This window comes from Nerophis ophidion, linkage group LG09 (genome assembly GCF_033978795.1).
Source record: "Nerophis ophidion isolate RoL-2023_Sa linkage group LG09, RoL_Noph_v1.0, whole genome shotgun sequence".
Lineage (NCBI taxonomy): Eukaryota > Metazoa > Chordata > Actinopteri > Syngnathiformes > Syngnathidae > Nerophis > Nerophis ophidion.
This window is the reverse complement of record NC_084619.1, coordinates 20,061,528-20,078,230: the sequence shown is the minus strand read 5'-3', so window position 1 is coordinate 20,078,230 and position 16,703 is coordinate 20,061,528. Positions and strand designations below refer to the sequence as shown.

The window sequence follows — 16,703 nt, the reverse complement described above, 5'->3', positions numbered from 1 at the left end:
TAACATCAACAAAGCGCATAATTGTGCATTCAAGCACAGCATAAAACTTTTGGTGGACAAAACAAGACAAAGGAGGAGTGGACGATTTTACATGTAAACAAACTGTTGCATCACAGTCCACACTATGTTGAGTTCAAGAACCACTGAAATTAGTAGAACAAAACGATATTCACCAAATACTCTCATCAGTGAAGCATACGCACAAACATATTAAACAGTGGGCTTTCTAACAATAGGGAAGGTTTGTGTCATTTTGTCCTCAAACAAAAATCATACTAAAACAAAAAAATATTTTTCCGTTTTCAATCCTTTTTGCAAAAAATGCTCCAGGGAGCCAGTAGGGCGGCGATAAAGAACCGGAAGCGGCTCGAGAGCCACGGGTTGCTGACCCCTACCTACATTAGGTTGATAATTAACTGTATTATAGTAACCAACTCAAAATATGACAAATCTCCCACCAGAAAAACTGCCATTCACGTCCAATTGTCCCACATGTATAAAAAGCAGTCAATCACTTCAAAACATGTCTCTTCTCCTTAACACTTGTTGAATTAAAAAAATTCTTATTCCGAAAGAGTCACAAATAAGCGACACAAGTGCATGCATTGGCTAAACAATATTTTGTTTGTGGCCCAATTTTAATCTTTAATATTACTTTTGAAACACATTAAATATTGTAATATTAGTCTTGGCAACCAGAAGTAGATTTGACCTCTGGGAGCCTTGGTGTGTGCATAAAAGACACACCCAATGAAAATACTGCTCATCAATGTTCATAATTAGTTTTTAAGAGTTATTGTATTATTGATATTTTGTGAATTACGTATAAAAAATATATATTTATACTATTCATAATATGGTATGACTCATAATCAAAAAGACATCTACAAATCAGTCCAATCCAATATGTTCACCAATCATGTGTTTATATTCCCGATGTCCAAAGTTTATATGAAAGGGAAAAAACAGGTTGATATATCCAAGGGGGTAAAAAATGTTCAATGTTTCCTATTGCCAGGCATTGTTTATAAGTAGCTGGCAAATCAAAAACCCAAATTAGCAAACAATTAAATATACACTGGCAGGTAAAATGTGGTTCTGGTCATCAAGATAAATAACTCCATTCCATTCCATTAAACAATCAATGCCACATTGCATACAGCACTATCCATCCATCCATTTTCTACCGTTTATTCCCTTTTTGGGGTCGCAAGGGGTGCTGGCGCCTATCTCAGCTACAATTGGGCGGAAGGCGGCGTACACCCTGGACAAGTCGCCACCTCATCACATACAGCACTATCAATGCTTAATCATGTAATTGATCAAATAATTCAATACTCATCATACAGGTTAAATTTGTGGAAGGTTCAAGAAAAGTGCACTTTAATTATACAGTACATACATCAAAATAAAATAAATTAGCATTGAAGCTAGGTTGAAAAGTTTTTACTTGTACTTTAATCTTAATTTGTTTTCAGACAATTCAAATCTCTATGCCACTTTGGCGTTAATTGAAAAAGTAAACCAAACACATTAAATAATGTCATACTTGCCAACCCTGCAGGAATTTCCGGGAGACTCACGAAATTCAGCGCCTCTCCCGAAAACCTCCCGGAAGAAATTTTTTTCACGGAAATCTCCCGAAATTCACGACCCCTCCAGCTCCATGCGGACATGAGTGGAGACACCCTGTTTTCATGTCCGCTTTCCTGTTATATAAACAGCTTGCCTGCCCAATCACGTTACAACATCTACGGATTTTTAATAAAAAACTGCACAAACAAGGAGACGAAGCAGAAGGAGGATGAAGTTACAGCCATGGCGACGCCGTCTGTAATAGAGTGATTCTATGTTGTCTGTTGCCATCTCCTGGTGAATGTTGGCTATAGCATTATGAGGTTGCTTTTTGATTGGCTAACAATTTACGTGGTGTTGTGCACCACGTAAATCGGGGCGGTATAGCTCGGTTGGTAGAGCGGCCATGCCAGCAACTTGAGAGTTTCAGGTTCGATCCCCGCTTCAGCCATCCTAATCACTGCAGTTGTGTCCTCGGGCAAGACGCTTTACCCACCTGCTCCCACTGCCACCCACACTGGTTTAGATGTACATTAACTTAGATATTGGGGTTCACTATGTAAAACGCTTTGAGTCACTAGAGAAAAGCGCTATATAAATAAAATTCCCTTCACTTCACTTCACCTGACGGCAAGTGACTCTCGCCAGTACGGCACCCAAATGGCAGAACAAAGTTTACTCAAATAGTGAAAGGTAAGTGTTGTTTTTTTTTTAATAACCAGCAAGCACAGTACAGTTAGTAGAACAACTGTGTTTTTATTACTGAGTATTTGATTGGTGCCATCTGTAATTCAACCATTTCTTTTATTTATATATATATAATAAAATAAATATATATAGCTAGAATTCATTGAAAGTCAAGTATTTCATACATACATATATATATATATATATTTATATATATATATATATATCCATCCATTTTCTGCCGCTTATTCCCGTTCGGGGTCGCGGGGGGCGCTGGCGCCTATCTCAGCTACAATCGGGCGGAAGGCGGGGTACACCCTGGACAAGTCGCCACCTCATCGCAGGGCCAACACAGATAGACAGACAACATTCACACTCACATTCACACACTAGGGCCAATTTTAGTGTTGCCAATCAACCTATCCCCAGGTGCATGTCTTTGGAAGTGGGAGGAAGCCGGAGTACCCGGAGGGAACCCACGCATTCACGGGGAGAACATGCAAACTCCACACAGAAAGATCCCGAGCCTGGATTTGAACCCAGGACTGCAAGACCTTCGTATTGTGAGGCAGACGCACTAACCCCTCTGCCACCGTGAAGCCCCATATATATATATATATATATATGAAATACTCGAGTTGGTGAATTATACTCGTCCCCTCTTAACCACGGCCCCCCGCCCAAACCACGCCCCCAACCATTCCTCCTCCCCACCCCCCGAAATCAGAGGTCTCAAGGTTGGCAAGTATGCATGATGTCCACTGTAACATTGGCACAGATTAAAAATATTATGTCTCTAATGGCTATGCTGGTGTTAAATCGCAGTCAGCATCAAGAAATGATCTCAGATCGCAGGTCCGAAGCAAAGAAAGATCAGCGGGGGAGAGTTTTTCCTAAGGATTTCATGGAATCATAGAAACATAAGACTTCTCCAGGGTGTACGCCGCCTTCCGCCTGACTGCAGCTGAGATAGGCTCCAGCACCCCCCGCCACCCCAAAAGGGACAAGCGGTAGAAAATGGATGGATGGCATAGAAATAAAACTTTACAATGTCCCAAAGCTCATTCATATTGCTCTGTGGATTGTTGGAAAGGTTTTTAAATTTGAAGGAAAATACCGATGACAGTACTGTTTCAGATGAAGGTTGCTATGGTTCTGGAGGATCTTGCCAGTTGTGTAGAATACAGAGTTGTTGTTAATCAGTTTGGAGTGCACAAATGCTGCGTGATTTTTTTTTATTATTCGCCTTATCTACTGTCATATTCATATTTTGTTTGAGAGTCTGAATAAAGTTGACATTCTCCATTCCCTTAGCTACCGTCTTTAAAAAAATCTGTTTCTTTATTTTTCCCATCGACGCACTTCAAATTGTTCCGTTCGTTTCATTTGTGAAGCAAATAAACAGGAACGTAAGGAATGGTATGCAACGGTCTCAACACGGGAGTTACAACCCGGAAGAGTTATAACTAACGTGATTCAAAGGGCCACCTCTTAGAGATCTGGTTTTCAATCGCATAATCCAGTTGTGTCAGTCCGACTTTTCAAAACCTGAACACGATCGGATTAAGGTGTTCCCATAGGTTGTAAGATGTTTATTTTGAGCCAAACTATTTGAGAAATTGGACTTATTTAGTGCACGGACGCGTACCGACTGTTAGTGTGTTCTTAAGCGCTTCACCCACTTTGCTCCGAGTGCCACTCACACTGAATGTTAGGTGGTGGTGGTCGGAGAGACTGTTTCTGTCAGTCCACCCCAAGGCAACTGTGGCTACAAACGTAGCTTACCACCGTATGAGTGAATGTGGATTGAATGAGTGGTCACTTCTCTGTGTAACCTGCTTTGCGTCCTGTTCTTTTGCTTCGTTTCTTTGATTATTTCCTCTTTGAGACTCTTATTTTGTTATTTTGTTTGAAGGACCTATAAATGCACCTTTCTATTGTTGATTAGGGTTTGTTTAGTTCAGCTTGGTGTTTTGCTAGTTTCCGGATCATTTGCTGTGATTTTAGTGTTTTCTTTATGCTTCCTTAGCCTGTTTGCCCTTTGTACACTTACCTCCTACACATCTTGTTTTTTTCTTCCTGCACCGACCCTCCCACCATACTTGCCAACCTTCGGGAGGTGGGGGGGTGGGAGTGGGGGTGGGGGGGGGGGGGATTCTGTGGCGGGGGGCGTGGTTAAGAGGGGAGTATAATTCACCAACTCGAGTATTTCATATTTTTTCATATATATATATATATATATATACACATACATGTATGAAATAATTGACTTTCAGTGAATTCTAGCTATATATTTATTATATATATAAATAAAATAAATACTTGAATTTCAGACGGCACCTATCAAATACACAGTAATAAAAACGCAGTTGTTCTACTAACTGTACTGTGCTTGCTGGTTTCTAAAATAAAACCAACAACACTTACCTTTCACTATTTGAGTAACCTTTGTTCTGCCATTTGCGTACTGGCGAGAGTCACTTGCTGTCAGGTGCGCAACACCACATAAATCGTTGGCCAATCAAAAAGCAACCCCATAACGCTATAGCCAACATTCACAAGGAGATGGCGACAGACAACAGAGAACCACTCTATTACAGACGGCGTCGCCATGGCTGTAACTTCCTCCTTCTTCTGCTTCGTCTCCTTGTGTGTGCAGTTTTTTCATTAAAATCCGTAGATGTTGTAACGTGATTGGGCAGGCAAGCTGTTTATATAACAGGAAAGCGGACGTGAAAACAGGCTGTCCCCACTCAGGGCAGCATGGAGCTGGAGGGGGGCGTGAATTTTGGGAGTCTCCCGGAAATTCCGGGAGTGTTGGCAAGTATGACATCCTGTACAACAGAGCAACATAGAATCATTCTATTACAGACGGCGTCGCCATGGCTGTAACTTCCTCGTTCTTCTGCTTCATCTCCTTGTGTGTGCTGTTTTTTTAATTAAAATCCGTAGATGTTGTAACGTGATTGGGCAGGCAAGCTGTTTATATAGTGGGAAAGCGGGCGTGAAAACAGGCTGTCCCCACTCAAGTCCGCATGGAGCTAGAGGGGGCGTGGCCTCCAGCTCCGCTGAATTTCGGGAGATTTTCGGGAGAAAATTAGAGGCGCTGAATTTCGGGAGTCTCCCGGGAAATCCGGGATGGTTGGCAAGTATGCCTCCCACCTGCACTTCGCCTGCCATCTCTACATCTTAGAGTCCGGACCAAGAACGCCAAAATAGAATGTCAAACATTGAGTCATGAGAAATAACTGCTAGGTACTGTACATCTAATCTATTAGCAATATTTGCTCAAATTTTATCTGATGTAATTTCACTACGGCGGTTAAAGCTGAGAAGCTTTGTGAAACTTAAACAAAATTTCAAATTCCAAACTCCGAATTCCTTAGAGGTGTTAGACTTTATGGGCTCTACCGTACTTTGTTTTTAGGGATGTGTTTCGCCTCCATACATTGTCTATGGTCGTCAGAAGTGCCGTGGTGGCAACGGAGTTGGAAGTGTTCCTCTCTAGATCAAGACTGTGATTAATAAAATGGGCCTCCTGGTAACCCTGCAGCCGATCCTCACTTTCTCCCTTTACAACTTTATACTGCCTTTGTGAGCATGTGTTTGCATCCCAGTGTGTGTGTATGTGTGCACCTCTCATCCTTGCTCTCTTTCAAACATCTTGCATGAGACAAAAAGTAGTCTTTCTTCTCCCTTTCATCCTGCACCCTCTAAAGCTAATGATAAATCATGCATGTGCACTCATAGCCAGAGAGCAATCATTACAGAGGTGATACAGGTGAACAGCAACGATGGATGATGAAGGATAGCAAAAAAAAAATGTTGTTTTTTTTTTTAACCCGCAGGCGTTATCCTATATTGTCTGAAAAAGTTATTTGTGTAAAACACAGTTGGATGCCTGTGGTCATGAATCACACATATGCGTAGAGAAATAGAGCCATTATGTTGCTTTCATAGAGGAAGCACTGACTTACAGTGTCCTAAAGCCCTCTGCAGCCATAAAAAAGGAAGACCGGACAAGCAGAGCAAATGTGCTGAGCAGCCAATATTATGAAGTGTACATAATGTTTCCCTTATGAAATATCATCACTCAACAATGCTCCGATGCCCCTCGTCATAAACAAAATTTTGGTTTATAGTTCATATCAGGGCTAATAGACTGAGACATTACCTGACACAGGCCCACAGAGGGTTTCATACTCCCACAAGCCAAACATATTAAAAGCCTGATTCATCTTACAGGGTTGGTTCAACCTAAACACTGATCAACAGAATACTGACTTTTGTTGTGCTGTCGCGTGATTACCAAAATTATCCAGAGTCTACTTCCTGCAAGATGTTAGCTTTAAGTAGTGTTAACATCCACACTGAAATACTGCAGTCTGATGTCACTTCCATTTATCAACTACAGGCAATAATCTAATTATTAAAAACAATAAAACAGGATCCCCTTTCGTGCCAATGTAGCTAAACTGTAAATGACAAAACAGAATTAGATAAAACATCAAAACGGAATATTCTAAATATAAGTTGTTTTATGATAATAATATAAATCGATGGAGCAATAACATTTAAACACAAAAAGTGCCCAAAAACTATTAGTAATTGCTGAGACATTAAGAAGGGACAAGATTAAATAAGCTCTGCTTCTCAATGCTCCTATTCGAACATTTGTGCAAGTGTAACTACAGTGTATGTGTTAATAATGTAACTTGTCAGGCAGTTACAAAACAAACAAGACTGTATGACCATGACCATAGTTTAAAAAACAAATTAAGTTATAATAATGTAATAGTAAGAGATTTAACTCTATAACGGAGTTTTAGTTGAAAAATAAAGTTGGAAAAAAAATACAATGGAACCTCAATCTATGATCTTAATTGTTTCTTTGACGGAGCTTTTAAGTCAAAACTCTTGTATCTCAAATCAACATCTCCCATTAAAATGAATTGAAATCAATTTAATTGGTGTCCCATGCCCAAAAAAGCCTAATTTTAACTTGCCTTCAAAAAAGAAAAACACACTTTTGTCACACCTATGGATCATGTTTTGTTTTGTCATGTTATGTTATGATTTTGGACATTCACTCACGTTTTGCACTTCCTGGTTTTGTTTGTTTCCATGCCAACCCATTGATTTTCACCTTGCCCTCAGTCCCGCACCTGTTCCTAATTATCACAGCCACTACTTAAGTCATTTTCTTTCTGTCCATCAGTCTGGGATTTTTGCATTCTGCTTCATGCCTTCATTTCTATCACAAACCTCCACGCCTTGCCACGCTGCTAAACATTTGGACCACGCCACGTAAGATCCATGTATTCTTTTGCCTAAGTGCTGTTTTTTGGTTTATTGAGTATCTTTGTTAGCATCTTTGTTTATTTATTGATAGCCATGCCATTGTGCTGTTATTGTTAACGTTTTAGCATACATTATTATCCGCCATCGAGCGTGCTTTTTGTTTTGCCTTTTGTACTTTAGTAAACAAATAAAAATGTACTTACATTCATGCCTGACTCGTCCCACATCATCCTTGCATCGAGGGAGCACAAACACCCACAGTTACGGCTTGACAACTATAAGATATAACATACTGTAACAACATAAAACTACAGTAGTTTTATGAAGTGATGTAATAATAATGTATCTCCATCCAGTTTCTTCTACGTCTTCCATATTTCAGAAATATATACATATATATATAATATATTCCATATTTCATATATTTATATATATGTATATACACACACACAAAGCTGAAACAGGCTTGTAGGGATGAAATAGCCTCTGTATGTTTTGCTGACCTATTGAATATTCCGCACTGTATATGATATATATATATATATATATATATTTATATATATATATCCATCCATCCATTTTCTACCGCTTATTCCCTATGGGCAGCTAATATCTGGCGGAAGATATATATATATATATATATATATATATATATATATATATATATAATTTTATTTTGGCCATAAATACGCTCAAATTGCTTGACGACACACTCGGTCATATTTCTGATAATTCCTTTTTTTAAGTCAATGAATATCATCACCGTTCCACACAGAGACACGCTCACTTTCTTCTTAGCCATGTTTGGAAAACAAATTTAGGTCGATTCCTTGCTATAAGCTAATCCTAGCAAGTAACACCAGATGGTTTGGGCGGCTCTTATCTTATCTTATCTTATCACTGTATTTTCTAAACATAGCTTGCAACTTAAAACATGGCAATTAGCTCTTATCTCCAACCGCTCTTATGTTAGGGCACTTCTAAATTGAGGTTCTACTGTATAAAAATGCACATACTTTTGAAAATGCGCAATTATTGAAATACTTTTTACAGACCTCCATACATGCATTGTATAAAGTGAAAAAGCCCCGTCAACTTTAAATGCATTTCATATGATGAGCATTATTTCTTATCCGATGTTCATGTTTTTTTTTCACTTTTTCAACAAACAATAGTGTTCGCACACTGTGCACAGCCTCTTTTCTTTTTCAGGTAATGAAATCAGTTATCTTAGGGGACTTTAAGTTTTCCAGTCCAAGCCAATAATTCACCATCAGTGTCAGTCATCATATTACTTGCTGTTGTTACCGTGATGCTTGTTTACTAGTGACAACTGTGCCAGTCCAGGAGGACATCTCAGTGTGATCACAGTCATTAGCGTGAAATGCTGAATATTAGGCTTTCTTTCTCCTGTGAATACCTACACCCAGAAATCCTCGACTGCTGTCTGCCTCAGATCAATCACCTTAACTCAAGGATGATTTAAAGTAGGCTGACCATATTCTGAAATCCCAAAAAGAGGACACATATACGCGTGCCAAAGCGGGCAGCACGCCAAGGCCGGAGTAGGTGAAAATTTGCCAATGATACTCGAACTTGCTTTATAAATATTATGTTTATTTAAATAAAGCATTTTTTCTCCTCTGTTGACTGCTGTGTTGGCGCTAGGGATTTTTAAAATGGGGTCCCAGGTACCCCATCAAGTCATAAAAATGTGTTCCCACAATAAATTTTTGGAGTCCCACTTTTTTGTAAGCGTTTTGAAAACAAATGATGAACGCATTCATTATCCTGTTGTATCTCACATTCTATATCGTGTTTTAGAAAAAGTTTGTCATAAACGTTACTTAATTCATAAAAAAAATAATAATAATAAAAAAAGAAAACAAATGTGTATACATATGTAAATGTATTCAGTTATAAACATTCATTCACTTTCTTCTTTCCTTCATGGATCTAAACTTCACCGCTGCGGGTAGTTTTTTTATGTTTTTATTTAATAAATTGTATGTGTATTTATTTCAGTATAAAAGTGTCAAAAGTGTTTTGCTTCGGTCATTAAATGATGATAATGGTGTGCCAGGGCATACATACATTTTATATTTAACGCTTAAATCTCTGGAGTCTACATCAACTTCACATCTATCCCTCATTTCAAAATTTTTTTGTTTTTTTATGGGGTTTTTTTTGTTTGTTTGTTTTTCGCCCCTTTTTGTCAAATAAAACTATGTTTTTAATGGCAAACACACAAAATATGCAAAATCTTCCACCAAAAATATTTTTCTTAGTGGAATATTTGATGTGAAGTAATGGGAACTTTGGATAGGTCAATAATTCATAATAACATTGATTTTGATTCAATATTATGTTTTGAGCAATGACAGTTTGAAAGAAAAAATAACAGCTTTGTTTTATTAGTTAACATTGCAACTTTTTCCAAATTACATTTCACCTTTAAGCTTTTTTATTTCACCTTTGTTATGTTTTAGTTTATTTTAATAGTATTTTTAGAATGTGCCGTGGGCCTTTAAAACAATAGCTGTGGGCCGCAAATGGCCTCTTTGGCACACTTTTGACACTCCTGCTATAGATAATAAAAAATTAAATCTGATAAATCTATCGTGTTTATCATAACACACAGTCACCATCTCTGCTTCAGTACCACTTCAAAAGGCAAACAACTGCCCCGTTTTTTGACCTGCAAAGTATGTTTTTGAGGTGGAGGAGTCTGCTCGGGTGCTGGTTAGCTTGAAGCTAACAGCTAGCCTGTCTCCATCCTCGAACGATGTGGATCCAGCTGGAGAGAAAAGTGAAGTTTCCATGGACTCACAAACACTAAAATAACTTATTTACTGGAGTTAAAAATGTTGACTTTACACTCACCTTAGTGTTTACCAAGAAGTCTATTTCCTTTTCCCGGCAAATCTCGAACCAACACTTCCTGTCAATAGCCTCACTTCCCTAACTTCCCCGGAAGTCCCGCCCCCCAGCCAAAGCCATTGGCTAACACCCTGTGGCCAGCCGCTTCAATATTTACAGCTAGAATTCACCAACTCGAGTATTTCATCTAAAAAAAAAAATATATATATATATATATATATATATATATATATATATACGGTAACTTAACCCTGGACCTACATTGAAAATACACGCAACCTAATTCAAAATACCAGACATTTGACGCATTTAAAAAAACTCGCCCGGACACATACACCACCGCAAAAGAGGACATGTCCGGGGAGAAGAGGACGTATGGTCAGCCTATTTCTAAAGTAAATATCTTCCTTTTTCAAGCAAATGTGCACTTATAAATATTGGGCCATGCTGTGTGTCTAAAAACAAACCACTGAAGGAGTATCTCAGGCAGCAGAGTTTCTAGGGCAACAATCAGTGTAATTGTCCTAAATGTGACACATGCAATCTGCTAAAAGCCCTGAAGCCAATCAGGCCAGGTGTGTCCAGGGATTAAGCGGGTGGAGGACAGGTGAAGTCAATGAAAAGTGACAGACACACACACACACACACACACCTTCAAAGCAGGGACACTTTGCTGTAACAAACAGCATCATGGATTGAACATACCCTCCATCAATCCATTTTCTACCGCTCGTCCCTTGGTTGCGGGGGATGCTGAAGCCTACCTCAGCTGCATTCGGGCAGTAGGCGGTGTACACCCTGGACAAGTCGCCACCTCATCGCAGGTCGGATTGAACATACCAAATTAGTATTTCCTTACTGATGTGCATACTATATCAAAGCAACACTATGCGGATTTGCAACACAGTTTGTAAATACAGTATACCTATGTGACGCAATTAAATAGGGAAAAGTGTAACTGTTATTGCCATGGCAACCTTGGATCAGATACATTAGTGTTGTATGATATTGGTGGACCAGCAATAGCTTTGATGCTATTGTAACATTATTATTGCTTCCATGTCAGTAGTTAGTTAGTTAGTTAGTTAGTTAGTCAGTTAGTTAGCGGCATAATTTAAAAAGGTATGGGCAGATTTTAATGAAACGTTTAGGAAATGTCCAAAACGGGATAAAGAACAGATGATTCGATTTTGGGGATGATTCAAAAAATTTCTACTACGTTACCTTACGTTTGTTACGAGGCTGAGTTTTTCTGCATGTGTATGTTGGCGGTGGTCTGCCCTCCACCCACAGAGACAAATAGAGTGGATGACTGACAAGAGGGTCCACTCCGTTTAGTTCCATAGGGATGTAGTTCAAAAAGCTATCGGTGGGATTTTGTTGAAACTTTCAGGAAATGTCATGGGATAAGTAATATGCAATCTGGACTTGTGATTTTTTACTTATTTTTTTTTTAAAGATTCTTTACTATCTGCGCTCCCTGAGTGCTTTTCCAGTTTTGTATTATGTTTTGTTTCTTACCACATATTTGTCATCATATATTGCCTTTAGCCTTTATTGTAGTGGCTAAATGGCTTTTTTTTTTTTCTTTAAAAAAAGACATAAAAAGATGGTGCCATCATTATCAGAGAAGGACACAAACCAGACAGTGATGCCAAACAACTTATCCCCAAGTGAGTCAGAGCTTTTTGTTATGTCACTCACACACACACACACACACACACACACACACACACACACACGCACGCGCGCACACACACACCAGTGACCTAGAGATATGAGCCATGTGGAAAAAGTGTTTTAAAGTTTTGGCAAGGCAACATAGGAGTGATGATGGTAATTTTAAACCAATGGTAAACAATGAGCAGCACGGTGAAAGAGGGCTTAGTGTGTCTGCCTCACAATACGAAGGTCCTGGGTTCGATCCTGCGCTCGGGATCTTTCTGTGTGGAGTTTGCATGATCTCCCCGTGACTGTGTGGGTTCCCTCCGGGTACTCCGGCTTCCTCCCACTTCCAAAGACATGTGCCTGGGGATAGGTTGATTGGCAACGCTGAATTGTCCCTAGTGTGTGAATATGAGTGTGAATGCTGTGTGTCTATCTGTATTGGCTCTGTTTTGAGGTGGCAACATGTCCAGGGTGTACCCCGCCTTCCGCCCGATTGTAGCTGAGATAGGCTCCAGCCCCCCCTGTCACCCGAAAGGGATAAGCGGTAGAAAATTGATGGATGGATGAATGGATGGATGGTAAACAATGAAGCAGACAAGCAGCTAAGGAACATGACTTATTTAATGTAATCTGACAGTTGTGGTTCGTAAATAACTAATGTTGTATCGTATTATGTTTTAATAACTGAAGGGTTTTGATAGATTCGTGTCAGTTTTAAAATTTCAATCAATCAATGTTTATTTATATAGCCCTAAAACACAAACATCTCAAAGGACTGTACAAACCACTACGACTACGACATCCTCGGAAGAACCCACATAAGGGCAAAGAAAACTCACACCCAGTGGGCAAGGAGAACTCACACCCAATGGGAGGCCAGTGACAATGATGACTATGAGAACCTTGGAGAGGACCTCATATGTGGGCAGCCCCCCTAGGGGACCGAAAGCAATGGATGTCGAGCGGGTCTAACATGATACTGTGAATGTTCAATCTATAGTGGCTACAACACAGCCGCGAGAGTTTAGTTCAAGCGGATCCAAGACAGCAGCGAGAATCCTGTCCACAGGAAACCATCCCAAGCGGAGTCAGATCAGCAGCGTAGAGATGTCCCCAACCGATACACAGGCGAGCGGTCCATCCTGGGTCCCGACTCTGAACAGCCAGTACTTCATCCATGGCCATCGGACCGCACCCCCTCCACAAGGGAGGGGGGGACAGAGGAGAAAAAGAAAAGAAGCGGCAGATCAACTGGTCTAAAAAGGAGGTCTATTTAGTTTGGTCACTAATAAAACAGTATGACTTCAGCCATAGTGAGTTACATCTGTGTAGATTTTCAAAGCCAGTGTCCCAGACATTCATGTTTTGCATTACATGGCTACTGTTTTTTCCAAAATATGTAACTCTGACAAAAGCAGGAGAAAACTGTCCACTGCAGAAAACACTGCATATCGCACCATCTCTGAGGAGCTATACTGTATTCTGTTCAAGAAAACACTAACTGGCACTGGCAGGAGTTCAGAACAGTGATTCTCAAACGGTGGTACGTGTACCACTCGTGGTATGCCAAAGAATCACTTGATTAAAGTACAGTGTTTTATTTTCCTATATTCAAACAGTGTTACTGTTCAAACTGTGTGTAATGTTACAGTGGCCAAAAATGTAAATATATTTGTTAACTAAAACCTCTGCCTCATGGTACTTGGAGAGCTAAGTTGTTTCTCAGGTGGTTCTAAAAGTTTGAGAACCACTGATTCAGAACATTTCCTTTAAGATGTCCCCATTTATTGTTGGCATAGTTGATCAAAGACATTTAGCTGTTTGTCCATCCCTACTTAGATTTCTGAAAATACCAGTTAATTAATTTCTGCCACTTATCCTTGTTCTGGGTTGTGGGAAGCCGTTGCCTATCAGAGCGGACTTAGGGCAAAAGATGAAAAAAAAGGTTTAAACTTTTAAAATATACAGCACACCAAATAATAAGGACATCCTCGTGTCTGCTGTATTATTCATTTGATTAAAAGGTTAAAAGTATTTGTAGTGAGCTGAAAGCCTGAAGGCTAGCGCCTTTTATTTTGCCTTATTCACTTCAACCAAAATCTATTAAACACGTTCTCTGGCTTGCAAAAAAAAACAATTAGTCTCCTGAATAGGTCAACCTAATCATTCCTGAAAATGGTATTCAATTATGGCATCTTCTGGAACATATCCGCTATTTTTAGAGCCCCTCTGTTTTACAGAGATATGCAGGTTGCACTATTTTATGTCAAGGCTGCAACACAATGCACTAGAGGGTTAGTGATACCTCAACAATGATGCTTTATGTTTTTTAATAATAACCTAGTTTTTTCATTGCTTTGTACCCTGTATGGCTCTCCACATACAATATGGGTCGCATCCCCTAACTTATCCAATATTGCGGGACACAGTAGGTGCCCTCGACTTTTACATTTTTAATTAGAAAAGGTGTCACCACCCGCCCAGATGGTTAATGCTTTGTTAGGTTTTGGACTAGAGTGTCCATTGTCTTTTTAGGTTTCCTACTTCTTGTCATTTCAAAAAATGCCTTTGTTTTTTTTATGCACTGGTGTTTGATTGGGTTTAAAGTCAGGACTTTCAAGTTCTCCCACATCAAATTCAACTCCAAGTATACTTTTATTGACTTTGCTTTCTCTACTTTGCATCCCCATGAAATAGAATGCACTAATGCATGTAAAAATGTATTGTAAAATAATGTTTTTCGAGTGTCCTGCACATCAATCTAATTACATAGCTAATAAATACAAAACAATTAAACCTTGAATTTCCTTTAGATTTGTAACATTTTATTAATGTGAAACCTTTCTATACTTTTTTCATCAAACTTAATCAAAATAATGTTATGCACGTTTTGTACTCTGTGATGAGGTGGCGACTTGTCCAGGGTGTACTTCGCCTGAATTCAGCCGAGATAGGCTCCCCTTCCCCTCCCCTCCAAAAAAAGGGACAAGCGGTGGAAAACGAATTGGGCCAATTTAGTGTTGCCAATCAACGTATCCCCAGGTGCATGTTTTTGGAGATGGGAAAAAGCCGGAGTGGAACCCAAGCAGTCACGGGGAGAACATGCATACTCCACACAGAAAGATCCTGAGTGCAGGATCGAACCCAGGACTACTCAGGACCTTCGTATTGTGAGGCACATGCACTAACCCCTGTTCTACCGTGATGTATATATCCATCCATCCATTTTCTACCGCTTGTCCCTTTTGGGGTGGCGGGGGGGGGGGGGGGGGGTGCTGGAGCCTATCTCAGCTGCATTCGGGCGGAAGGCGGTGTACACCCTGGACAAGTCGCAAACTCATCGCAGGGCATATGTATATATATTAGGGGTGTGGGAAAAAATCAATTCGAATACGAATCGAATCGAATACGTTGTGCGATTCAGAATTGATACACATTTTTAAAAAATCTATCATTTTTCTTACTTAATTGTTAATTTTTTTTATTTTTATTTTTATTTGTATTGTTTATCAATCCAACAAACCACTACACAGCAATACCATAACAATGCGATTCAATTCCAAAACCAAACCTGACCCAGCAACACTCAGCACTGCAATAAACAGAACAATTGAGAAGACACAAACACAACACAAAACAAACCAAAAGTAGTGAAACAAAGATGAATATTATCAACAACAGTATCAATATTAGTTATGATTTCAGCATAGCAGTGATTGAAAATCCCTCATTGACATTATCATTAGACATTTATAAAAATAAAAACAAAGAACAATAGTGTCACAATAGCTGACACTTGCATCGCATCTCATAAGCTTGACGACACACTGTGTCCAATATTTTCACAAAGATAAAATAAGTCATATTTTTGGTTTGTTTAATTTAATAGTTAAAACAAATTCACATTATTGCAATCAGTTGATAAAACATTGTCCTTTACAATTATAAAAGCTTTTTTTTTTTTTAATCTACTACTCTGCTTGCATGTCAGCAGACTGGGGTAGATCCTGCTGAAATCCTATGCATTGAATTAATACAGAATCGTTTTGAATCGGAAAAATATCGTTTTTGAATTGAGAATCGAATCGAAAAAATCGATATATTATCGAATCGTAACCCCAAGAATTGATATTGAATCGAATCGTGGGACACCCAAAGATTCACAGCCCTAATATATATCTATATATTTTATACATGTATATACATATATACACACACACACACACACATTTTTATATATATATATATATATATATATATATATATATATATATATATATATATATATATATATTTATCCCGCAGACAGTCGGATTCGACGAGGACTTCATGATGTATGATATATACATATATATATATATATTTTTTTTTTTTTATGAACGCGAAATGAGGACAAGCAGTGTCAAGCATCTTATTTGTAGATTACTATTGTAATTCTTGCACTGTGTTGTGTTGCCCTCAAACAGCACATTCAATATCCAGCAGTGTCCACTGGAAAGGACACTGGATTGTGCTGTATGGAATCCACATTTGGAGTCGGACTCATTAATCAAAGACCGCTCCCTTGTGGCCACCGTAGGTACAATTATGAT

The 16,703-nt window shown here is 39.0% G+C and overlaps 1 protein-coding gene across 4 annotated transcripts in view; it reads left to right on the top strand.

Moving 5' to 3' along the window:
* The first annotated feature begins 10,795 nt into the window (after nucleotides 1-10,795).
* The window catches only part of unc5b (unc-5 netrin receptor B), a 132,478-nt gene continuing 126,570 nt past the window's right edge, over nucleotides 10,796-16,703 (top strand). Inside the window, exons 1-2 of one of the 4 annotated variants that reach the window (XM_061910506.1) lie at nucleotides 11,083-11,267; nucleotides 12,043-12,116. In XM_061910506.1, coding sequence (XP_061766490.1) covers nucleotides 12,053-12,116 — 64 coding nt within the window. In that variant the 5' untranslated portion in view covers nucleotides 11,083-11,267; nucleotides 12,043-12,052. Of the gene's footprint in view, nucleotides 10,839-11,082; nucleotides 11,268-12,042; nucleotides 12,117-16,703 lie in introns of those variants that run through there. The other 3 variants (XM_061910504.1, XM_061910502.1, XM_061910503.1) reach the window with 3 other exon arrangements.